Source organism: Cyclopterus lumpus, chromosome 23, assembly GCF_009769545.1.
Source record: "Cyclopterus lumpus isolate fCycLum1 chromosome 23, fCycLum1.pri, whole genome shotgun sequence".
In the NCBI taxonomy this organism is placed as follows: domain Eukaryota; kingdom Metazoa; phylum Chordata; class Actinopteri; order Perciformes; family Cyclopteridae; genus Cyclopterus; species Cyclopterus lumpus.
The window spans coordinates 1,558,791-1,584,045 of record NC_046988.1 but is presented as its reverse complement, the minus strand read 5'-3'; the positions used below and the strand labels follow the sequence as shown (position 1 = coordinate 1,584,045).

The 25,255-nt window shown below is 43.3% G+C and overlaps 3 protein-coding genes across 9 annotated transcripts in view; 2 read left to right on the top strand and 1 right to left on the bottom strand.

Moving 5' to 3' along the window:
* Positions 1–2,122, top strand: part of ttll12 (tubulin tyrosine ligase-like family, member 12) — a 55,095-nt gene extending 52,973 nt beyond the window's left edge. The window contains exons 28-29 of the transcript XR_004608948.1: positions 142–280; positions 947–2,122. The gene's annotated coding sequence lies outside the window, so the exon portion shown is untranslated. The remainder of the gene's footprint in view (positions 1–141; positions 281–946) is intronic.
* Positions 2,123–4,347: 2,225 nt separating this feature from the next.
* On the bottom strand, positions 4,348–6,469 carry LOC117726315 (mitochondrial 10-formyltetrahydrofolate dehydrogenase-like). Its single transcript, XM_034526521.1, has 4 exons — positions 6,406–6,469; positions 5,198–5,303; positions 4,908–5,107; positions 4,348–4,529 (listed from the first exon to the last, which is right to left on the bottom strand). The coding sequence occupies exons 2-4, from the start codon at positions 5,293–5,295 to the stop codon at positions 4,474–4,476; spliced, it is 354 nt and encodes a 117-aa protein (XP_034382412.1). The 5' UTR covers positions 5,296–5,303; positions 6,406–6,469; the 3' UTR covers positions 4,348–4,473.
* A 6,518-nt stretch (positions 6,470–12,987) lies between these two features.
* LOC117725920 lies at positions 12,988–25,029 on the top strand. Of its 7 annotated transcripts, none has more exons than XM_034525789.1 (6): positions 12,995–13,206; positions 14,814–18,309; positions 19,652–20,900; positions 21,262–24,231; positions 24,346–24,393; positions 24,562–25,029. In XM_034525789.1, exons 3-6 carry the CDS (start codon positions 19,700–19,702, stop codon positions 24,615–24,617), a joined length of 4,275 nt encoding a protein of 1,424 aa, XP_034381680.1. In that variant the 5' UTR covers positions 12,995–13,206; positions 14,814–18,309; positions 19,652–19,699; the 3' UTR covers positions 24,618–25,029. The 7 variants fall into 7 exon arrangements, with proteins under 7 accessions (XP_034381679.1, XP_034381680.1, XP_034381678.1 ...); XM_034525787.1 differs by having other exon boundaries at positions 14,670–18,309; XM_034525788.1 differs by lacking the exon at positions 14,814–18,309 and having other exon boundaries at positions 12,988–13,206.
* The last annotated feature ends 226 nt before the right edge of the window (positions 25,030–25,255 follow it).

The window sequence follows — 25,255 nt, the reverse complement described above, 5'->3', positions numbered from 1 at the left end:
ATCTCTCCAGGCGTATTATTCATTCCATGGATAATATCTGTTTCACAACAATCACTCTGATCCGGTTTCAGGACATTTCACCGCTAACATGCACGTGAGCGTTTGAACGCAACCCCTCCTTCCTCTTCCTCCCCCTCACAGGCAGAGGCGTTCAAGGCCTTCGGGGAGTTCTTCCAGGCCGCCTCGTGCCGCCCGGCTCCGTGTGGTGTGTGTCCGTACCCGTCGTCCCGGGCCATCTATGCCGTGGACCTCATGCTGAAGTGGAGTACGGGGCAAAATGGTGAGCGGCTGTTCTTTACGTGATTTATCAGCGAGATAAGGAAGCGTTATTGTTTGAGCCTCCGGGTTCAGAGCCCGAGCCCAAACTAGGGACGCCCAGATCTGAGCTTCGGTCCCGATGATTGGGCTTCAGGTATTAATAAATAAGATGTATACCTCACTGGGATCATGCCTTTATGTGTAAGGAAACATCAGGCTTGAAATAAACATTGCTTTATTAAGTTTGTAAAACAAAATATGAATAAATACATTTTGATCAAAATAACGATATCCGATACCAGACCGGCTCGTTGTCACCGATACCCGATCCGGCTTCTGGAGTCCATTTCAAACGGATATCTAATATAATTATCGGTGGCTCTGCATCCCAGACTGTATCTCATAAGGTCCCGTACGCTTATTCTTCAACACAACCAACCAACATGTAGCTGTTGAGGCTTCCAGGGGGTCTCAAATGTCAATCAGAAAGGGACTTACCCCTCCATGCAAACAATACAAGTTCCCATCTACCGTATATATTCTCACATCACATAGACTAAACAATTAATCAAATACTAGATGTACAGTTCTTTGCCCCGTGGATGTCTTTGTGTAGGATTCTAACCTTTGACCCTGGTTTCTGTGCTGTGTAATCGTCTCATTTGTGTGTGCTCTGATCCTGGGTCAGGTGAGCGCGTCATGAAGCCTCAGATCCTGGAGTTCAACTTCAGCCCAGACTGCGCCAGGGCCTGCCTCTACCACCCCTCCTTCTACAACCACATGTTCCAGACGCTGTTCCTGGATCAGCCCGAGCACTGTCCGGTCACACAAATCGCATGATCCTCTGTCTTTGTCTGTAACCGGTGTACCATCTACGCTCCAGTTGATATTCACATATTCCTTGTGAATCTTTAAATCATTTGCGATGAACCTCAAGTATTAACTCTGTTCAGATGGAAATAGAACAACAACTGCTAAGTGTGTTAATGTGCAGAAGAGGAAATGTATTCATTTGATGTGTGAAAAGTTGTTAGGCAAAAACAAATCTATTTGACCCTGTTATTATTGGGTTAAAGATGACTGGTCAGTGGTTTGTAACTGTTGGTGTAACTTGTATCTACCTTTGTGCTGTAGATTTACCTCATGAGTCATGAAGATCAGGCCCAAGAACACAGAGCTGATATGAATTGAGTAAGACCCAAAAGTTGATTTATGCATTCTTCTATTGTGAATTATTCCAAAGTGATTTAATAAACATGAAATTATTGAAATAATGCTTCTGGTGACAGAAAGCACTGCAAGATAAACTGTTGAATGTGTCCTCATATGCCCTAGTCATTGAGTCATTTGACTAAATGAGGAAGTGCATCCTGCTGGGGGAAATACATCTGTGTGTTAATCTGATACAATGAATGGTGTCAGCTGATCAGCTGGCTGGGAGATGTGTGGAAGAGGGGACGGCTCAACTGGACAACAGAGGGACTCGGAGCATTGAGTTGCATTTGGCTTTGGACACTGTGGCACTCAGCTGAGGACATCATCTCTTTGTCCAAATAATAAATACATGTTTAACTGTAAAAGCCCAGAACTGACCCAGACCACAGCATTTGTCATGTGGATTTTAATACACAGCTGCATAGTATCAAATATTTTGGATTCCAAACATCTCTCCCACCAACTGAGACCTGGGTGCCTTATCACCACCACCAACCCCCCTCAGTTTGAAGGTCAGAGCTCTGAGCTGTCTTTCTCTAAAAGAAAACAAATGTATCCAGTTTCAACTTCTTTGTTCACAGTGACCTCGGTGAACCTCAGAAATCCCTTTTTTCCCACTGAAAATAGCAATAAACTCAAGTTTGACCTTCATGATCTACTTTTTTTAACATTATATTTGTGTTTTTAACATGAAGTGACAATAATAGACTCTCTTACCAAACCCAAGCTAAGGACATAAAAACAACTCCTTACTGGTACCTACATTACTGCTGATTCTGAGACAGACGTTATGAATGAACATAAGCCTGTATCACATTTTTCTTCTCAGTTTTGAAATATGATAAACTGCTGTTACCTGTACATGTATGAAACCATAAACAGAGAGACTCTTTTGTTCTTTCCATTTCCTCAATACTTTCAGTATGTGTTGAGGCATTTAATTACACCAGTCATATACCTCATCATACCTCACAAACCAAATTGGATTTAGTGCCTTCACTAACAGTCTGACAACAAATTAATGAATATTAAAGTATTTGCTTTCCCCCAAGTGCCTTCAAGCAACTCGTGTTGCTGTTGGTCCTTATTACTATTTGTTGAAATTGGCCACCTGTTAAGAAATGACGGCTTTCTCTAAGCGAGTTTCCCCGTCTGAGAGCTCCGTCGAACAAAACTCTGCCGAATTGATGATTCCATCCATCCATCCATCCATTTTCAATACCGCTTATCCTCATTAGGGTCGCGGGGCGCTGGAGCCTATCCCAGCTGACATAGGGCGAAGGCAGGGGACACCCTGGACAGGCCGCCAGTCCATCGAGGGCACATGTAGGGACATACAACCATTCACTCTCACATTCACACCTATGGGACATTTAGAGATCAATTAACCTGCAGCATGTCTTTGGACTGTGGGAGGAAGCCGGAGAGCCCGGAGAGAACCCACGCTGCCACGGGGAGAACATGCAAACTCCACACAGAAGGACCGCTCCGACCGGGAATTGAACCCGCGGCCCTCTTGCTGTGAGGCGACAGTGCTAGCCACTACGCCACCGTGCAGCCCTGATGATTCCAGTTACGATAAAAATGATTTAGATAAAAAGTACAGCAAACACAATTACAAACTGAATCACACTAATAATTACATACAATATATCCCATGGAACAGAGATCCAGTGCCCGCCCCCGGGCAGACCGGCGTAGATCTGTTACCTGCCCAGCAGTCGGCACAAAGAGATCTCATGATCTTTCGCCTTTTCCAGCCTTGTAAGCTTAAAGTAATAATAATAATAATAATGCATTCTATTTGTAAGGCACACTTTATTCTCAGAGTACCACAGAGCAAGTACATAGTTAAAACTAACTATAATAAAAAAGAAATAGTTGACAAGTCATAAAACTCAACTCTATATTTGGGATGAAAGTACAACAGGCAGATCCAAACATTTTGCAGACTCTCAGCTCAGATTATGTCTAAGGCCCTTCTATTGTATCACGGTTCAAATGATCAAATCGTTGTTCGTTGTAATGCTATTTATCCACTTGACACTTTTGTTCATTGTCGCCCACCAAAACAGTACCGACTCAAACCCTGCTGCAATTTAATTTCAAGCCCATACTCATTTTGCACTCCGATGGCATCAACACAGACAGACGGACTGAAGCTTCCTGATGATGAGGTCGGCTGTCTCCTGGTTCTGTGGTGAACCACTCAGGCGCTTGCCTTGCAATGCCATCCATGGGCATAGAAGTCATTAGCAGCTGTATGAGTGTGCATGTGCCACACTGGCTTTGTAACCAGGCTGCACCACAAAGGAGATGAGTATCTGTTTAGGAGTTATCAATGATGCAGCTTTCAGTAGACAACTGATGTACCTTCATCCAGTGGGTGAGTTGAATCCAAGATGCTCCCCTATGCAGCCAGCAGTTAGTGTGCTTGAAAGGGCCCTAAATTAGGAGCCAACTCTCCTTTTAGGATCTTGATACAATGCTACTGTGTTCTCTCCCATGTGCTCATCTTTGCTAAAAAATGGTCCGAACTTGGTAAGATAGTAAGGTCTGCCATAGAGTCCTCTACTGTTAGACAATATATACTAAACATTACCGGAACCAAACATTGTATTCTATTGTGCTATCTAGTCGTTCAATAAATCCTGCTGATTGTAGGTGTTCGGAGCAGTGAAACTTCATTTATATTCCTAAAACAGCAGTTTAGCTTTATTAGTGGTTAGCAAAATGTGTACCATTACCGAAATGTATTATTTTATTCACTGTGGTTCATTTCAATGTATAAAAAAAAAAACAGGCACGTGATCCAAACTGTGGCTCTCATTCATACAGCACACAGACGCACGCACACACACACACACACACACACACACACACACACACACACACACACACACACACACACACGGTCCAGAAGCTGGATGTCTGACGAGCCGACAGACGAGTCCCTTCCTGTTCAGATGTGGGTCAGAGTTCGTTGGCAGGGTCTGTGCCTCAGTACTCCACAGTCACGGCTTTGGTCTTGAGGTATTCCATGAGAGCATCCTCTCCTGTGGGCCGCACAGTGGAAACAAAGATCACTGGATTGAGTTGCTTCAACCATTTTTTTTCAGACATTCAGATTTGCTTTGATTGATTTTTAAGAAGCCCGAAAGAGGTTCAAGTATCCTGTATTTCAAGAATCCAGAAATAATGAGCAGATTTTATAGTACCAGAAATGTTTTCTTTCACGAGCCCTTTTATCTCCACTGGTCTAAGCTGTGATTAAATCCATTCCTCTCTTTGATTAAGTTCACACCAAATTGCAGTCAACATAGAAACAACACAAATGTTCCACTAAAGTAAGAATAAAACAAAGAAAATAAGGCGACTTTCTAATCTTGTGCCAAAGGATCCATCCATGCCATGCCACCCGTGTCTCTACTCACCGAGGTCTTTGCCGAAGCCGGACTGTTTGAAGCCCCCAAAAGGTGACGCCACGTCGGTCTTATTGTAGGTGTTGACGAACACCGTTCCGGCGTCGAGCCGCTCGCTCACGTACATGGCCTTGTTGATGTCGCGGGTGAACACGCCCGAGGCCAGGCCGTACTCGGTGTCGTTGGCCCTCCGCAGCACGCCGTCCACGTCGCTGTGGTACGCAGGACGTGACAGAGAACAGCGGTTAGCGACTCGAATGGCACGGCGGCGACTCCAGCAACACGCCGTTTTGATGACTCACCCATCTTTGAATTTGGACACCACCATGACGGGGCCGAAGGACTCCTCTTTGGCGAGGAACATGTGGTCTTCTACATTAGTGAACACCGTGGGCTCCATGAAATAACCTGAAGGAAAATGACCATATCCAGGATTAGCTAACACTAACAATAATGTTAATGGACCGAAAAAAACGTCCCTCTTTAGGCTGAGCAACGCAACTGTGGTAATAATTTAGGGCAGATGCACAAATATCTCCCTGAAGTTGTATTAAAAAACAAAAAGCTAATTTGCTAGCTAGATTGCTTAGTGGCTCACAACCAAGAGATAATGTCCATCTAAATATTAGCATGTAGCCATTACACCCGTTAATAATCCAAACTCCCCTTCATAGAGAGACACTGTAGAGTTTGGGGAGCGTGAAAGAGTTATATGGCGTATTTAATTTGTGAAAAAAAACACATTCCTAGAATAGTTAGCAATTCACCTTTGTAGTTTACAAGATCTTAGCCTGGAGCTAAGATCACAAAATAAGACTGATTATTAATATATAAATAATTGTTCAAAATTTGACATTGCTAATTTTGTGCTAGCTTGTTTTATTAATGCTAAAACCAAACGCTAGGAAAGAAACAATGGACAAAACTGAGGTAATAATTGACTAAATGCATATATTTTGTAGTGAATCCAATTATTAGTTGCACCCTGATCTTAGTCTGCACTTACACTAAAGATGTGTTAAAGACCAGGAGAATGAAAGTAAAGATGTGCAACTCCCTCCTGGCAGGTCTACAGCATGGTCGGCGGCCACGGCCTTCTGGAGGGCCCGCAGGCGGTCCATTGCAAAGGTCATGTTGTCAGAATGTACGTCATCGGTAATGAATGTACAACATCTTGTGTTCAGTCAGCCAACTTATGCATATATGAAAACCATTTATTCTTCAGCCGTGGTTGTTTCTCTTCTCCGCTGTCCTGACCCCAGGGGTCGTCTTTCAGATGTGTCCATCTTTTCTGCCTCGACTGCAGAGCGTCATAGTTCAGCAGTCCTACGACCACTAGGGTCGCAGCAACTGCGGCCACCGCAAGTAACACCTTATCAAGCATTTTCTAAATGGATTGTGGCTCGGTTGATTTCTTCACCGGGTTGAGACTAGTGGCCACTAAAAGAACCACGACCCCGTGTAACCGGACTTCACACCACTATCCGTCGTCTGCCTGGAGAGGTATTACCTTTTTGCAGTGGCTTTGATGTATCCAGGTGTTCCGCTCTGCGATTTTTAACGACGTTGGAGTGGTCAGCAAGACGGTGAATGGACCTTCCCAGCGTGGATGGTGCCAATGTTTTCTTTTCACCACCTTGATGAGGACCTGGTCACCTGGCTCCACATGGGTGTTCTGGAGGGGAACAGAGATGTCTGGCAGGTTATTTGTTCGAGCGATCTTGTTGCTTTTAAAAAGACGGCTCATCCAGTCAGCTAGTGTGTGCTCTGCCCCTTTAACTGAATGTTTAAATGTTCGGACATCAAGGAGATGACCCGATTTACAAAATGAGAGCCGTTGTCACTGTACAGTCTCTCTGGAATCCCTTTGTTTGGTATGATACTCTTGCAAATGGCTTTTGCTACAGTTATGGCGTCTGCATGTTTAGCTGGGATTATGTCTACCCATTTAGAGAACGGACATATTAACACTAAGCAATACTTGTAGCCTTTGCATGGTGTTAGTTTAATAAAGTCCATGTTCAAATATTGGAATGGGTATGAGGGGGAAGGAAATGTCCCTCTCATTGGTCTTTCATTTCCTTGTGCATTATGTCTGCAACATACCATACATGCTCTACAAATGTTTTTGGAAAATTGAGTGTAATTGTATGTATGGAAGTGCATGTTTATCATCCGTACCATCCCTCCTGTTGAGACATGGCATGGCCCATGACTCAAATGGGCAGCTGTGTTGTACAAGCTTGCTGGGAGTTTGCTTTGTATTTTAAACAAGCCGTCTTTGTCTGTTTCTACTCCGTCGGTTAACCACTTTCTTGTTTCGTTCTCTCTGTCTGTGTACACTGTTATGTCTTTCCCTTCTGCTGCTTTGCACTCTTCAGTTAATGCCACCAATTCTGCTGCTTGTGCTGAATACGTGTGTGGGAGTTTTCAGCCTTAACTGAACAGCAAACCCTGTCAGGTTCTGTCCAGTTATCGATTTTGAACATGAACCGTCTACAAACCATGTCTCGCCAAAGCCTAATGGTATATCTTTCAGATCAGGACGTGGTTTGCATGTTTTCTCGGTTTCTTCTTGACAGTTGTGAGGTTCTCCGTCTTCAGGTGTAGGTAGTAATGTAGCTGGGTTCAAAGTGGTGCATCTCTTAATGGTGATATGTGCTTGTGACATAAGTGTAGCTGTTAATGCCAGATAACGTGCTGGGGATAAGAAAGCCATCTTTGTCTCACTCAATAACATCTCCCTCTGCTGATACTACAAATGCTGCTGTCAACTTCTTCTTTTTCTTCTCTCTGATCACGCTGGCTGCATTTTCCGCATAGTTTAAGCATTCTTGCACTGAACCTGTTCTGTGGTTGACGTTGAACTTGCGGATATATTCAGCTATTCCTGGGCCGAAACCATTCATTAAGGCCTGTTTTAACTGTTGTTGGTAGGGGGTGGCGTCTCCAACATCATATGGGATGCCGCTGTTTGCTCTAAAGCACTCCTCTAATCTCATCCTGTAATTTTGTAGAGTCTCCTTCTCGTCCTGTCTACATGTCGCTATTTTAGTGTAATCTGGTGCTACAGTGAACACCCTTCGTACATCTTCATATACTGCGTCGGTCTGAGTGTGCAGGTTTACATGTCCTATAACTAGGACAATTTGCATTGACGCCTGCTCCTGCTCCTGTAAACACTGCCTTTACTCTTCCCCACTCGTGCCCAAATATTCCCCAAAACGTCCTAAGGACTTCACCTCCGTTCAATTGGAATGCATCCACCAATGCGCGATGCTCCCTGCAGAACTTATGGATGAATTTACATCTCTCCATTGCACCTTATTAACTCTGCTTCCTCCCCGGAGTCGTTGTGACTTCACGTCTCATAGGGTCCATTGGACCTGGAGGTGTCTGATGCTGGTGAGCCGGCCTCCCGCGTTGGCCCTGCTGATGCCCCGCCCCCTCCTCTCTACCTCCTTCTGTTTCATGGATTGGAGTTCCATTCATACATTGTCATATTCATGTAATGTGTTTATGTAACTTTGTAACACTGTTCATTCTGTACACATGACATCTATTGCTTCTGTCCATCCGGGGAGAGGGATCCTCCTCTGTTGCTCTCCTGAAGGTTTCTTCCCTTTTTTCCCTGTGAAAGGTTATTTTTGGGGAGTTTTTCCTGATCCGATGTGAGGTCAAAGGTCAGGGATGTCGTATGTGTACAGATTGTAAAGCCCTCTGAGGCAAATTTGTAATTTGTGATATTGGGCTGTACAAAATAAAATAAACTGAATTGAATTGAATTGAATTACAAAACAAACGTTCATATATCGTTTTACATGTGATTCAGATGTGGACCATTGGCCTCCCCACTTTCCTCAAAGCCCATAACTCAATGTAACGGCGTTCCGTCGGCGCGGTTCTTGTTAAGCCGCTAAAGAGCTGCAGACACATTGAGGACTGTTTTCAGATTCATATTCATGTTAATGCACTCATTACCCTCGATCCCCAGTGTGGTTTCACTTCCCCCGTTCATTTCTTTCCCTCTCACATCACGGTGGAGTCTTCTCTTCTGTACGCTCGTCCATTTGGGCTCCAGCTCTGGTGCTGCTGATGTTTGTGTGGTTTCTATCCAAGCGGTCACCATTTGTATCTCATCCATAACAGTCATGACCATTTGTAATTAAAACACAGCAGTAAGCTTAACATCAGACATGCAGTGATTCATCATTGCACCTGTCTCAACCCATGTCTTCCAGCGACATGTCACATGACTCAATAACAAAACAGGTTGCATAAAGGGAAAGCTTGTATTACTGTGAGGTTCTTTCCAAGATGTTGCCAGACTCTTATAATAACAATGTGAGCCACTTTTCAAGCCTTTAAACCAGTCTGCTTTATTTCCAGATTGGTGGAATGCCTTTTTCATCCCCAAAGCTGAGCGAGAGACTGGGTGAGAGCAATCCGTTTCCTTGTTCCTCGACTCCTCTCCTCTGCCCTTAAGGTGTTAAGTATGCGGTTGCCACAGGTTACACACCGGGACTGAGAAAGCAGCTCCGTCATTAAAAGTGGATGAGTGTGTGTTCGGCGTCTGAGGGGCCGACCGGGCCTCTCTGGACGGCCCTCGCTGCAGCCTCCAGAAATGTAATTGTGAAGCAGCTGCAGCGGTGTGTGTGTGTGTGTGTGTGTGTGTGTGTGTGTGTGTGTGTGTGTGTGTGTGTGTGTGTGTGTGCCATGTCTCTGCCTGCCTCTTTCTTTGCTATTCTTTCAGCCTCCTCATGAACAGTCCCCCCTCTCCCTTTGGGATTTCCACTGCAGTGATTACACCATTTTATGAACACTTGTATCCAAAGCACCTCAGACTTGTTTCGACATGGACCAAAGTCATTAGTCACAGCTCGTTAAGGGCTGGACACCCAAGGCTGGAGTCAGCCTTCTTTGTGACTAGTATCCAACAGATGATGGTCTAATCCTCTTCTCTCTCTCCTTATGGATGAATTTACATCTCTCCATTGCACCTTATTAACTCTGCTTCCTCCCCGGAGTCGTTGTGACTTCACGTCTCATAGGGTCCATTGGACCTGGAGGTGTCTGATGCTGGTGAGCCGGCCTCCCGCGTTGGCCCTGCTGATGCCCCCCCCCCTCCTCTCTACCTCCTTCTGTTTCATGGATTGGAGTTCCATTCATACATTGTCATATTCATGTAATGTGTTTATGTAACTCTGTAACACTGTTCATTCTGTACACATGACATCTATTGCTTCTGTCCATCCGGGGAGAGGGATCCTCCTCTGTTGCTCTCCTGAAGGTTTCTTCACTTTTTTCCCTGTCAAAGGTTATTTTTGGGGAGTTTTTCCTGATCCGATGTGAGGTCAAAGGTCAGGGATGTCGTATGTGTACAGATTGTAAAGCCCTCTGAGGCAAATTTGTAATTTGTGATATTGGGCTATACAAAATAAACTGAATTGAATTGAATTGAATTACAAAACAAACGTTCATATATCGTTTTACATGTGATTCAGATGTGGACCATTGGCCTCCCCACTTTCCTCAAAGCCCATAACTCAATGTAACGGCGTTCCGTCGGCGCGGTTCTTGTTAAGCCGCTAAAGAGCTGCAGACACATTGAGTTCCTTCATTACGCGAATAACATGAGATCGTATCCTTCTTTTCGTTTTGTCTTTATTTGATGTAGCAAATAAAACATTACTAGATACACAAAATAAGTAAACTCTCTTTTATGATCTTACGATTTGTTCCATTAATACAATTCGTCAAAACGACTAATAAATATCTTCAAATTTATTTTATTTATACAAATTAATGCATTTTTTTGTAGCATGTTTGTCTAAACACTATTTTTATGTATTATTCATGCCAAGCGTGCCAAGAAGTCAGCCCTAGAGAAGCTGTTTGAGGATGAGGACCGAGAGCTAATCTCCAAAAGTCTGCCTTCAATCCCATCAGGACCAGACCCTGCAGCCTGGTGGTGGATGAAGTCTGCACTTTCAGACACATACCTGTGTGTACAGGCAGGCCCGTAGAGATCACCCCCGCAGCCCCCGCACTGCGGGGGGGCCTCGCAGTGACAGGGGGCCTCGCATGGCGGCTAAGATGCGGCCAAATGTGAGCCACCTTTGGCACATTTCACTGTTGCCATGTCTGGCCCAGGTGTAGCTGTTACGGACATGGGCAGATTCTGTCTGAGACATGGCAACCGGTTTATCGGCTGCCGAATCTGGGCCGAATAATGTAATAAATAAATAATATTACATTACGTAATAACGTTAAGATATCCCTCAAAGTTGTCTCTCTCATATAAAGCTACACAATAAAAAAAGTATTTTAAACTGGCTTTATAAGTTTTAAATAATAGTTGTAAAGGCAATCGTAACAGGCAACCACTAGGGCCTCCTGCTACGCGGACTGGTGTTATTGTTGGGCCGCGGTGCATTCTGGGAGAACTACGAGGAAATTTCTCTTGAGGAAAAATGAAACGCACATTTAAAAGTGGTGCCCAAAAGCGGAATTCAAAACAGAAAATTTCTGAATTAAATGCCAAACTTCCCAACATTACAAGTCTTTTTCGACCAGCTGGTGAAGAGACGGGTATTGTACTGTTTGCTATAGCTAACATTACCACGTAGCTAACGTTATACTTTGACAGCTGTACTGTTCTGTCTATGTGTTGTGCTTGAAAATACATTAACCTTATTAAACCTATGCTCTCACTATACCCCCTGCGCCCATTATCGGACACGTTTCCTTAATTATCTCCACAACCACATCGTTGTTTAACTTCATTTCACGTTGTCCAACACTGCAACCCTTTTGAGAAGACAACGGCTCTGTACACAATAATAAAAGTAACCGTTAAGTAAGAAAGGTCATTTTCCAAGCTAAAACTGATCAAAACATATCTCAGAAGCTCCATGTCACAAGAGAGGCTGTCAGGTGTGGCCATCCTTAGCATAGAGAATAAACATCAGTTTAGATGTAAAGAGCGTGGTTAAAGACTTTGCACACAGATTTGCTAAAATCATGTGCATTCAAATGCAAACCTGTAGACAGTAGCCTACCGGTGTATCGACTATATGTAGGCATATTTGTTATGTTGTTGTAACAGATGTTCTATTTGAGCTGTTTGATAGGCCCTAGCATATGTTTTGTTTCTGTTGGAATACCTTTGTTCTCTGTTTGAGCTGTTTTTTCTGATTGAATAAATTTCCCTCAAAAGAAAAGCTTGGGTCCTGTTCGTGTATCTTTGGATAATGACCGCCGGACAATACATTATCCCTTACATATGGGGGGGAGGGGGAGGCCCTCTCAGGGTTATTCTGCAGGGGGGCCTTATGTGTTTCCGTTACGGCACTGTGTACAGGCCTCATCGACACCATCTGAGAGGGTCTTCTCCTGTGCAGCACATGCACTTAGTCAGGAGAGGTGTCGTATTTTATTGGTAACAAAGTTGAGGCTACTAAAGGAGCACGACCAGCTCTATTTCAATCAGGAGAGACGAGTCTGATGAAGAAAATATACATTTTTATTATCATCGTCACAAGGACAGATACAGGAGATCATTCCATGCGAGATGGTGGCAACGAAATTAGGAACTGTTACAGCTCCCCCACCACCCTCTACTCTTCCTGCTGACTCCACTCCCCAAAACCGGACTGGTACACCTTTTATGCAGTTCTTTGGTTCCCCTATTTTAGTTTGTCTGTTCTGCTTTATTTTGTATTTGTAATTTTCTATTCCTCTATTGTGTTCATTGCCTATATGGCATTGTCTCCTTTGCCTCATGTATTTTCTGAAATGTTTACTTGTATTGATGTTATGTTTTTACCTTGCTTCTATGTAGAGCACCTTGTAAACCCTGTTTTTAAAGGTGCTATATAAATAAATGTATTATTATTATTATTATTATTCCCTTCTCACTGCAATAAGACTTTACAATAACATTTGTCCAATGTTTTAGGATATTCAACATTTTTTGTGCCACAAGTTTCTTTCTTTTTTCTTTCACCCAATCATACGCTCCCCCTTTCAACCCACCAATCAGAGCCCACGCCGAGCAGCATATATAGAGTCCGGTCGGCTGCCACTCGGAATCCTGAGAGTAACCTTCTCTCGAAGTGGAGCGCTGCAGCGCTCGAGCTCAGTGGGACTAGGGGCGTTGACGTTCATCCACGAGCAACGGGACCCGTGAACGTTTGTGGACAGCGGACATGGGTGTTTGTTCAGCGCCTTCCTACTTTGTCGACCGTGTGTGTCGGTTTTTGAGGGAGCGCGGAGGAGTGCGTTATGTTAGGTGCGATGCGGTCAGACGGTAAGTCGCGTTGCGCGTCAGGACCCTTTGACGTGTTGTACTGTCGAGGCTTTTTTTTCCTCTCAACTTTTCTTAAAATCTGTCCCACCGTAAACTCTCGTTGTCCGTCGCCGTTTTCTCTGGGAGCGAGTGTACGACAAGGCCCGTTTAATTATAGAGCACAATTCGTACACAAGGCAATTCAAAGTGCTTTACAGCTACATAAAATGACCTGGTACGTAGCGGCGTACGGAACTAACAGTCGTCGTTGGAACAATGGCGGTGCAGGGGCGGGGAGACACCGACCGAGCACGCGAAGAAGAAAACAAACTGGATTTACGATTAAATCGTTTTGCAAATTATTATGTTATGAAGAAAGCAGTACAATTTGAAGACATATGTATGTACATACATGCACGGTATCTGACAGATCTAGAGACTGCCATGTGCATTTGAACGAGACAAACTGTTAAAATGTTTGCTCATGAGATTGGATGTCTCTTTCTCTTTCTCTCTGTCTCTCGCTCTCAAGGATCCATATATTTTCCACTGCTCCGAAGTCTGTGAAAAACATTTAAATGTTATACTCGCGCTTTTTTTCTGTGTGTGTGTGTGTGTGTGTGTGTGTGTGTGTCCGTCCTGCTCACGTTGTTTTAATACTGAGGCTAGTGGTTGTAAGGTTAAGGTTGCTGACCACCAGAGGTTGAGGTCAGCAAAAGTAATGCTCTCGTTTAAAATCTTCAACAATATTGGTACTAGTCTGCTGATTATTATTATTATTATTATTATTATGCGTTAACGGAATCGTGTCCTGTCTCGGACAGATTTTAGCTAACATTCGAATAAAATGTCCCTTAAAATATTGATAAAAATGATCGTATCACGTTTTCAGCTGATTTTAATGGTGTTAAACTAAGCTTTAACTTCTTACCTTTCGAGCTAAATATCGTTTACATTTTTTTTGAGTTAGCTTTGCCTTAACTAGAGCCAGCACTTCTGGTTTTTCGGGGGTATTAACTTGTTACAGGGTCACCAAAATGCTGTCAACATATCCGGGATCGTTGTTCTGTCCTTCACAATAAGATATCAAGCTTCAACAACTCCAAACTGCAATAAAAGCTCCGTAGTTTCCATTTGAGTCTATACCACCACCTGCTGGATGTTTTGTTAAACTCTTCTCATGTCAGTCAGTTGAAAAACACCAGGTCATGCATGACATTTAACAAGTATGCAAACGCACACATCTTGTATATAACAATTACTATCAACACAGTGCAGAGTAAGAGTTATATTACAACTAAAAGCACAAGTATTCATGATTGAAAAGCTACATTGTTAAAGCAAAAGACAAATGACTTGTGCAAATCTTTGTAAAGATGATACATATTTATTTAAATAAAAGAGACTAAAACTAAATACAAAAGAGACAACAACTAAATTAATCAGGACACAAATAACATTGAAAATAATCCTCCTCGTCCCAGCCCACACACGTGGTGTGATACCACGTGTGGCAGCGGTCACACTGGACCCACGACACCAGTCCCTCTGAGCTCTTGGGAGGGTCGGCTTCATTTGTGTGACTCCAAATGCAAAATAAGTGTGCACTGACCAGGAGACGGGGGAAGGTGGCGGTGTCCCTCAGCAGGCAGGCTCGGAGCGATGATGTGCTGGCAGGCAGAAGAGTGGACAGAGCGGGATGAGGGACCGGCGATGGAAAGTCCGGAGCTGGTGGCTGAGGTAGCCCCGAGGGACACTGGTCTTCTGCGGCTGGGGTGGGAGCCGCCAGACAGGGTAGAGGAAGTTGCTGCCGGCCCGCTGCTGCTCTCTGGCTTGAGCCTCCCTCCTCGCAGCTCGAGCCTCACTCCTCCCTCCTCGCAGCTCGGTCCTCCGCTTCCTCAATCACATCAGACATCTCCTGGGCTGTCAGTAACCTGGCCTTGGTGACGTTCCTCCTGACCTTACCGGTGTGGCAGTTATTATTTATTTCGTCCAGGAGGTGGGCCAGGTCAATTGAAATCCGGCCTGATGTCACCAGGGGGCACGATGACCTTCCTTCTGGAGGAGTCCAGCTCAGACCCTGTCTCGTGCTCCTCAAGGGTGGTGGTGAGGAGCCTAAAATACTCCGCACAGGATGCCCTCCCACGGTCAATGATGTCTGGGGTCCGAGCGGTAAGGCGATGGTGGTGCCGCTCCCGGAAGTTAATCCACCACGTCGGGCCTGGGTGCTGCCTGATGGCGCTCATTGTAAATGGCCAGAGCGTGGGCCAGGACCTGAGGCTTCGTCAGTGGAAACTCATAACTGGCAGAGTACAAGCAGTACTCCACCAGGGAATCCTCATCTTCAGGGGTGAGGCATGTCCTCTGACCCAGGACACAGTCAGAGGACACCCTTCCACTGACTCGGTCACTCAGGCTGGACTTCGGGACCCCAAACTGCTGGGCTGCCTGCCGTAGAGTGAGCCTGCCTGCTTTCACCTCCTGTAGGGCCTGCATCATGGCCTCCTGGGACCACTTTCTTGTCTTCCTCTTCCGGATTTGCCGGATGTTTGGCATCTTCAAAAAACATTAATTTTGGCAGTCAGAAATTAAATTTCTAAATTAGTTTTAAATGTCTTAATAAGGTTGATTAATTCTATAAATTGCCAGTTCACCATGTATGTATATATATATATATATATATATATATATATATACACTATTGCAGATTTAATAGATTTTTCTATATCCATCTTTTTTCTCCCTTCGATCTGTCTTTTCAGGCAGGAACATGAACCACACAAGAGAGAAATTTACTCAACAATATTACATTTTATGAACTCTATATATAACCTAGCACTGTATTATATTGGAGGTTTATCTACATTTCTAATCATAAGAGCCACTGCTGACTTTCAACAAATGGACAGACAGTCTCTCTCAAACACAAACACACCAACATTATTTGCATAATTTAATAGTAAGATCATTGTGCATGAATATACTTGATGTAGCCTGGCTTATGAAAAACATGTTATGTCTGCCTTTGTTTTCAGAGCTTTAAACAAACAGCTGCCTCCATTTTATAGTGCTGCGATTGTGTTCGTTTTTCCCGCTGACGCAACTTTTTTATTTTTTTTCCATCCGTCAAACATTTCTGCCAGCCCCCTCCCTCGACAAGTCTACATCACACATGATGGCATATTTTCATTGCCTAGTGTAAAGCTAGCGACAAAATGGATTCATATGCTAGCTCATATTAGCAGTACGAAAATACAGAAATACTTTTTAAGAGTAAAGATTGTCGCCCGAGTGTTCTTACTGCTTTCTCTTTATTAACGTAACTTTCCTGTATTATTTAGACATGTAAACATCCATATATCTTAATGAAATTTGACACGTAGATTCTTTATGTATAAAATAGTTCCACTTACACTTTAATCGCGATCGCCAAAGAAAAATGCCGGGAAAAAAAACAGAAATGCGTCACGTCGGTTTAGGCCGAATCAAGCAAATCATAGCTTTTGCTGTCCAGGTCAGTCCACCGGTACGCTACATGTATTCCTACAGAGAAAGTCAATGTTTTTAGCCTTTTTATGCTGTGTTCACGCCAAACGCGGTCCGAATTTTGAGTAGTCAATGCACAGACGCGTTTGACGCGAATCGAGTGGCGTGAATTTTTCGCCAGTGTTGAAATATTTCAACTTTGGCGAAAACTAAGTCAGCTTGTCTAATATAACAAGGCAGACAGGGTTTGTCAACTCTTTGCATGTCTGTCTCCTATTGTTGCTCAATTACCTCAAATCCATTGCTGTCTGTGCTTTGCTTTTGTGTTTAGTTCTAGTAGTTTAATTTCCATTACAATGCTTTGTGGCCCCTAGTATTCTAAAATGTTACACATGCTAACTTCCCCTGAAGAGAGTGTAGCATCAGGGGGTTTACGACCAGAGACTTAGGCCCTGTCCACACTACCACGTTTACATTTTTAAAATGCATATATTTTGCTACGTTTACACTGAAACCTGAAACAAAGGAGTTTAGAAACGCTCCAAAGGACAAATACGTTTGAAAACTCCAGGGTTACATCCTAGTGAACGGCCATAAGCAAAGAGGTTTGGAAACAATGATGAAGACACCCGCGTTCGTTAGCAAAATTCCTTCCCTAAATTCGTCACACCCCGATCAAAGAGCAACAGTTCAGCTTTGTTGTTGGTCCAAGCAAAGGACTCCACTGTGCTAGGGCTTTGTGCTTGGCTATTGGAAAATGCAAAAGACCGTAGCATTGGCGCATACAGAGTGAATAATTAGCATGTGTGTGTGTACTTTGCTTAGTAGCTACTGACACGGTGTCATGGAGAAGGCAAACAACTAGATTAGATTTCACTAATTTCTAATGAATATACTATGGGGGACAATGTCAGGGTTCCCATGCTTTCTGTAAAACAGTTGACATTGAAGGCACATGGAAAATATGAGAGAAAGCCAAATGTTCTGAAAAATTAAATTTTTTAACTTTTACTATCATCTTTTGGCTGAGGCTGAACTACCAGGCTCTATCTTGGCTCTCCAAACCAGATAACATGGCCATCTGCAAGTTGTTCAGGATCATATTAACATTGAAATGCAAGTTTACAATGGGGTTTCCTAGTATTGGAGGTTGTCAAGTAGAGTTTAGAATACGGCTTATATAATTATTGATTTATGTAATGCGAATTCATTCAAATTGTCATATCTGAGAACATCTAAACAGTGATTTTAATAAGTATTCTGGTGACATAAAGCACTGCAAGAAACTGTTGAATGTGTCCTCATATGCCCTAGTCATTGAGTCATTTGACTAAATGAGGAAGTGCATCCTGCTGGGGGAAATACATCTGTGTGTTAATCTGATACAATGAATGGTGTCAGCTGATCAGCTGGCTGGGAGATGTGTGGAAGAGGGGACGGCTCAACTGGACAACAGAGGGACTCGGAGCATTGAGTTGCATTTGGCTTTGGACACTGTGGCAATCAGCTGAGGACATCATCCGAGGACTTTTGTCTCTGGCCACGGCAAAGAAGACACAGATTGCAAGCAGGACTTTGCTGCCTGAGCTTCTCACATCCAACCTGCAGGAGAGGAAGGACATCGTTTTCTGTGACTTTGTACGTAGTCAAGATGTTATTCTCCTCGCTGTGGATGTGTTTGGAACAGTAGAGTAGGTCCTTACTCCAGAACATCTACCTTGAGAACCTAGACATTTAGCCAGTGAGGGTGACCAGTTAAGTTTATGTTGTCATTCTGAAGATTTGAAATTATTGCAGTTAAATTGTAAATGGATTTGTATAGCACATTTCAAGTCTACACTTCATGTCGTCATTCACCCATTGATACACTGATGGCAGGGCTGCCATGCAAGGTGCCACTTGCTCATCAGGACTAGCTAAGTAGTTGACTTTCCCAAATGTAAAAGCTGCGTACCCCAACCCCTTTTCAAACGGCTTAACTGACATTTGTGTTTTAATATTGCTAGAATTCTCTATTGAATTTTTAAAAACGGATTCAAAATTGACTGGTGAGAATCAGTTTAATGGTTGGTCTTTCTTTAGTCTGATCACTTGCTTCTTGCCTGTTTTCAATGAAATGATACCCCAGCAATCATTGGCTCTCTTCCGGCATGGGAACCTGGAGCTTACACATAAGTAGAGGTGTGAATCTTAACTGGCCTTACAATTTGCTGTCAGTGATTGGCTGCACACCAACTCTCTATGTATCCATCCTCAATTTTCTATAGTACTGCACTTGGCTACTTTTTCACCAGTTAACACCAGCGGTTGGAATCATTAAGATTAATCTGAAAACGGCATGGTAATGGTGTTATACAGTAAAACAGTTATGTCATTCTGAATGTTGGCGTTCTGTGTTAGCCCTGTTATTGACCGGAGACCTGTCTAGGATGTACCTGGAATGTCACACACAGATAATCAAAACGGAATCAACCAGATTTAATTTTTACAAAGCTATCTTATTAGGGTGAGCAAAAAACATTATGTAAGCTTGAAATGCTGGGATAGATTCCAGGCCCACCGCGTCCTGCAAAGGATAAGCAGATAATGGATGAATTTATATGGGCTGAGACTCTCACATGAGCCCCACCGGCTGTAGGAGGAGGACAGAATGGAGCAAAGAGTACACAAGACTGGCACCAGATTATAATCCCACATCGCCGATAAACTCTCCAGAGCTAAATTTTCTCCTCAGGACAGGTTTGAGGCTGGACTGCACCATGCTGGGAAAAAAGCTCACTGTTTGATTTGCTCCGGAATGCAAAGACAGTATGGGGATTGTGAAGAATTTGGTCATTTAAAGACTTTTGTTGTTCTTCAAAAGAAGAAATATTGTAATGTAGCATTTGGCTTTGTTGTTGGGTTCCCGCAGTGGAAAAGGCCTATATTGTAGTGATAGAACTCCGACCAATCACTGTTTGTCCTTGTGTTTGTTTCCTAGATTTGAAAAGCAAATGAAGTCATCACTTGAAAGATTGCTCTACATGTGATGCGATCTGGATGTCCGCACAGCCAAGGAGGATTCTATTCTGCATGCCAACACTGGCGTAACGTTGGTGCTCGTTCATTCCCGCAGGCCATCAATGTACCAGTGGTTCACCCTGAGAATGAAATGCAAAACAACATGGTAGCTTCTCAAAATCCTGGGGACCACGGAGTGGCATACGGCCCTGCTCTGTTGCAGAAAAGCAATGCACAATTGCAACAGAATTCACAGGGACTTTACCACCAACAGGAATTACTGGCAAGTACAGTAAGCACTGGATCCCAGCCCTCCATACTGATTAATACTACGACTAACTTTTGTACATCAGCACACGTCTCTGTACAGCACAGCAGTTCTCTTGGGACGTCAGTTGGTTACTCTGTAAGACAATCCTTTAATAACAGTGGACAACCAAGGGAATGTCCTACGGTACATTTTAGGAGACGTTTTCTAAAAGGGTCACATTTGAACCAGAATACTGGACTGCAACAAAGAAAATATTCGAATTGTGCCTTTTCCGCTGGTACTAATTCTGCAGCACTCCAGAGAGACGGCCTTAAAGTAGCACAGACTGTGCCTCTAAAGGTTCAGCATTATTCTGAGACTTTGCAAAAAACTTGTCCGTCCGACTCTTTTACCACTAAGTCTTCATCAGAAGAAACTAATGTTAACATGTCGCTCAATACTGTTGCTCATGTTTCAGGCAGAAGACACCATAAAGGTCAACAAGTTAAAGATTCACTAGCTGCTCTCAACTGTGAACAGACTAGAACACACCAACATCATTCAGGAGGAACTCCTTCCACCCCCCATCAGCAGCAGGTCTCCTCTCCCTCGTTTAGCCTTCAGCCATCCACGGACAAAGTCTTGTCAGTTGGCGAAAGGAAACCGCCTACAAATGATGAAATACATGCCATTATTTCCGAAAAGCTTGCCTATTTTTGCAACTATTTAATTCAGAAAAAAAGAAGTGATGGACATTCCAATGAGTTGGGCAGGGACTCCATACTGAAGTCAGTGCAGTCCTGTCTGGCCACAACCTCTGCCTCTAAAGAAGATACCATGATTGAGGAGTGCTCTGCTGCAGTTGGACAATCTAACTATTTAGCACATGAAGAGGACAATTCAAAAGGCGTTACGTTAATTCCCCGGTTTAAGGAGACGGGTGATTGTGCTACAGCTGCATCAGAGAAACATTCAACAGGTATACTAGTCACTGCTGTAGAAACCTCTAAACATTTGCTTAAAAATACATCTGTAGATAAGAGTGCATTGGTAGTTTTTGACATTTGGATGTATCTATGCTTGTAAATAGCGATTGCAAACTTGTTTATTCAGATGTCTGTGAAGATACTTCTATTGGTAACGATGACATTTTCCATAGTAAATGGTGCGATAAGAACTTAGAGAATGGCATCTTAATTATTCATCAACTGCACTGAAGGAGCTCATTGCCATTCTGGAGAATGTAGACAGCATTGATGAGACGAAGAACGTTTCTAAAGTCATTCTGCAACATTATTGGAATGGGAGTATAGATAACGTTAATCTCTTTGCATCCACAGAATATCCACATATAATGCTGAAAGTTGCTGCCACTTGCACAAAGAATGAAGAGGAGAGTCCAGTGGTTCTTGCTGCAGTGCCTGGAATGACATGGGATGATGCCATGAGGGAGAAGAAACCCACTTTAATGCTCAACCGCAGCTCGTCACAAGAAGAATACAAGTCTCCATCCTTAAATGGCAACAAGAATGTGGATGACATAGACCAAGTGCCTGGTGCTTCGTGGGCCTTCAACCCCATGACAGAGAGGAAGAAAGGAGCTACAGCCCTTAAACCTGTGGGGACAGTAGGGTTGGACAGTGTGCAAGGTATGGTTGATGTTGCAGAGGATCCTCAAACCAAGTCAAGTCCAGTGGTGTCTGGAAATGGAACATTTGGATCACTCATAAATCGAAAGGCAAAACAAAAGAAAAGCATTGAGGATCAACAACATGCGAGTGAAGACTTGGGTTCTGCGCCATCACAAACTAATTTAAGGATATCAGTACCTGAAAACAAGTTCCAAAAACATGCCCAGCGATGTGAAAGCAAGGTGGAGGAAGCACGTCAACTCTTTAAAGACAGTTCAGACAATGACGTCTTACAGCTGGCCACAGAACTACCAACCAAAGAGCCCTGGGAATGTAGCTCTCCTGCATGTTTTGAAGTACTACAGTATGATGATATAAGTGATGCAGAAAGTCAGATTGAGTCTGTACCTGTGGAGACAACTATACCTACTCGGGTAGCTGCTCCCAACGATAGGCAGTCACCATTTGAAAATACAGGCGATGGACATGTGCAGGGTCAAGCTAAGGTGATGACTGAAACACTTATAGCTCAACATTGTTCTTTGTGTTTTGTTGAAATTGATGATTGTTCTGAAAGTAAGTGTTGCTGTGGGAGACAAACAAAGCCCTCTGTTTCATATAGTCCTTCCTCTGTTTTGAGCGATCTTTTGAGCGATGACGATACGACTAATGATGAGATGGATGATGACCATTTAGTCATACCTATAGGCATATTCGACCTTAGATATGAACCAGAAGAGGAGGACCAGGATAGCCCAGAAACTAATCTCCCAAGTCCAAAACGCTGCCCATCTCCAAATCATGTGCGATCTTCTGCTTTCCCCCCGGTGCTGGTGTTTGACACATGGGAGCACCTTCTGAAAGCTGAGCAATGGAAGAGTATAATTGATGTGTCATTTGAACATGAAATGGACTCTGAGGGCGATGTAGAGACACTTCAGAAAAGAGGGTCTTCAGACAGCTGTGGAACTGACGATAGTTTTGATTACCCATCTGCAATAAAACACAACTATATGACAGTGTCCAAAAAGATGTTTAGGAAAGGCTTAGCACCAGTGCCCTCCAAGACCGATGATTCTTTGCCCTCACTGTCTTCTTCAGACAACGAGGTTACAAATATGCAAGATCAGACATGGGGCATGGACAAGCCAATTGAAGCCAAAGCCGTCTCCAAATGTTTACAAGGGGAATATATAATAATCATGGATTCTGACACGGAGGATGAAAGTACACAAAAATGCAAAAAACAAACAAAGTGGAAACGGTTACGCTCTTCAGACTCAGGGGACAGTGTTGATTCCCAATACAGTCAACAAAAGAGACATTCACCTGACACCTTTAAAGAAAAGATTTCCCTGGAAAAAAGTGTAATACTTATCAACGATGAGGATGACCCAGCCCAAAACTACGAAATGCCAAGATTTCCCCCTTCCGGTTTGCACAAAGGCGATGCCCAATGTGTTCCACTTGAAAGTGTGGAAGGTGAATGTGGACCTGCTGAAGAAACCAGGCCGTCTTCTGCAGACTCACCACAGCACCAGTCTAAACGTCATGAACCACAGTTCAGAGAAGTGACGGAGGATGCATGCTCTGTGTTGCACAGTGAACAGTTGGTTGAAGCTAGAAGTGGCTCTGACCATGTACCACACAAGGCCAAGAGACAAAAAATGCCAAGAAGAGTTGTTATACCTGATTCTGAGACGGTGCTTAAAAAAGGACATTTCAGCAAAAGGAAGTCTGTTATGAAAGAAACATTTTCATCAGGATCAGAGGACAATGGTGGTGATGATTTAATTGCTTCAAAAAGCAGACTAATTGAATCTGTGATCTGTCTTTGTAAAACTGCTAACACAAAGTCATTGTCAGAATCTGAAGACTTGCCAGAAAAGCAGCCCCAGTCTGTGATGAAGGATGCTGACTCCCATTTGCCTAACACACATATGATTCCTCGCTATATTGTGGAGTGTTCTGGATCCAAAGGAGGCATTCAACTTTTGAAAGAACCTGTAGTCCACAAGCGAGGTAAAGATGGTCCTTGGTCGCCAGAGGCCTCCACGACAGCCAGCAAAAAGATAGAGTCCTGTGACAAGAATAAAGCACCTATTTACAGAAATAAAAAAGTAAGATTTTTTATTAATGATAAAAACCAAGCAACAAACAATGTTCAGGACGGTGCACGAAAACCCCCAAGGGTGTCGAGACAGCTTTCCTTACCTGTGCAGGAAGGCCCATCCACTTCCTTCAGTAGCTTGTCTTCCACAAGTAGACCCCTTCCTGTAGCCAGACAAAGATCAAGAAGTTGGAAACCGTCAGAAGCCTCTTGTCTGCCATATAATCCCAGAGAACTTTCGTTTCCACCCAACCGACTGCGGTCTTGCAGCAGCTCCTCAACATTAAAGCATCCTCCCTCAAAAGGCCCAGCATCGACCATGCCAGTTGAAAATTCAATTGGCAATTCAAGGGAAAAAGTAAATAGCTATCGGTCAATCAGGAGAGATATCCGATTGAGGGAGGACAACGTCAGACCACAACGTCATTGCCATGACAGGGCCAGAGATGACCAGGCACCCAGAAAGAGGCACAACCCCCCCAAGCCTGTTACAACCCTGATGAAGAGAGCCACTAATGATGCCAAACAGTGGACCAAGGCCAGAAACCAGGTTTCCTCCAAAGAAAGAAGTGTGTACTTTTGAAGTCTCTTGAAATGTGTTTTAGGTCCTTAATAAATTCACATGGTTGTCAGGTTGTTTTAATCTAATTTAGAATGCATGTTAACCTTTATTCCTACTATAGGAGACTCTGTGGGTGAAGGTTACAAGTGGTCAGAGAAGTCAACAAAAGGTGACGCTTCACATTTTCTCTAACATGGTTTTCTCCATGCATGATAGAACTCATTTCTAAAGCCAATCAACGCACTATGCAGTTTCTTTTGGATTTCTCAGGTAAAAGTGTATCCTTTTTTTTTTCTTTCTTCTTCTTCTTTCTGTTCCTGGCTGTTTGGCATCGTAGGTTCCAGCTGGGAGGAGGAGAAGAAGGATAGATCCCCTCCAAGATATTATCTGTGAGAAAAGGGTGTTTGTGTCTCCGAATCCGAGTCGTTTGTTTCACGTCCAAAGAGTCCGTTGCCATTGATTAGGTCTTTTGATTTTCCAAAACTTGTTCTGTGTTTTTAAATGTTCCTGTTACATACTTTAAATGTGTTATACCATCTATTTGTGTTAATGGCAATGCTTTTGAATTGTTTGGAGTAAAGTGTTCTTTTTAACCAGCTACCTCAAAATGTATATAAATGCATCTCTTAAGTTGTTAAATCTCTTTGATCTGAATGCAGTCGAAACTTGAAACTCTTCAGGTATTTTGATCTACATTAGTATATGACATTTAACTTTTCTTTTTACTTTGAAAACTCTGCACTGTTTGCAATGTTGTATCACTTTTTAAAGAGTCAATGTATAAAAAGTCTTAAATCAAACCTTTGCTGTTTGTCTTGCGTGTGTTCTTCTTTTTCACCACTAGAGAGAGGCATTGGAATATATACTGCAGAACAGTTGATCTCCACGTTATTTCACACACACACACACACACACCAGTGCCTGCATTAAACTATTTGTTGTAACCTGTCCCATTGCAAGCCATTTAAACATTTGATCGATAGACTGGATTCATATTGCAGATATCCATTGTTCAATTATTCCTAGTCAAA

What these genes read in the sequence shown, in the direction of transcription:
- LOC117726315 (XM_034526521.1), bottom strand. Translation starts at nt 5,295, where the DNA reads ATGGAGCCCACGGTGTTCACTAATGTAGAAGACCACATGTTCCTCGCC. An exon ending in GTGTCCAAATTCAAAGATGG is followed by an intron (nt 5,108 to 5,197) that starts GTGAGTCATCAA and finishes TGCGTACCACAG; the next exon opens with CGACGTGGACGGCGTGCTGC. An exon ending in CGGCTTCGGCAAAGACCTCG is followed by an intron (nt 4,530 to 4,907) that starts GTGAGTAGAGAC and finishes TGCGGCCCACAG; the next exon opens with GAGAGGATGCTCTCATGGAA.
- LOC117725920 (XM_034525788.1), top strand. Translation starts at nt 19,700, where the DNA reads ATGCGATCTGGATGTCCGCACAGCCAAGGAGGATTCTATTCTGCATGC. An exon ending in GGTTTCCTCCAAAGAAAGAA is followed by an intron (nt 24,232 to 24,345) that starts GTGTGTACTTTT and finishes TTCCTACTATAG; the next exon opens with GAGACTCTGTGGGTGAAGGT. An exon ending in GTCAGAGAAGTCAACAAAAG is followed by an intron (nt 24,394 to 24,561) that starts GTGACGCTTCAC and finishes TTGGCATCGTAG; the next exon opens with GTTCCAGCTGGGAGGAGGAG.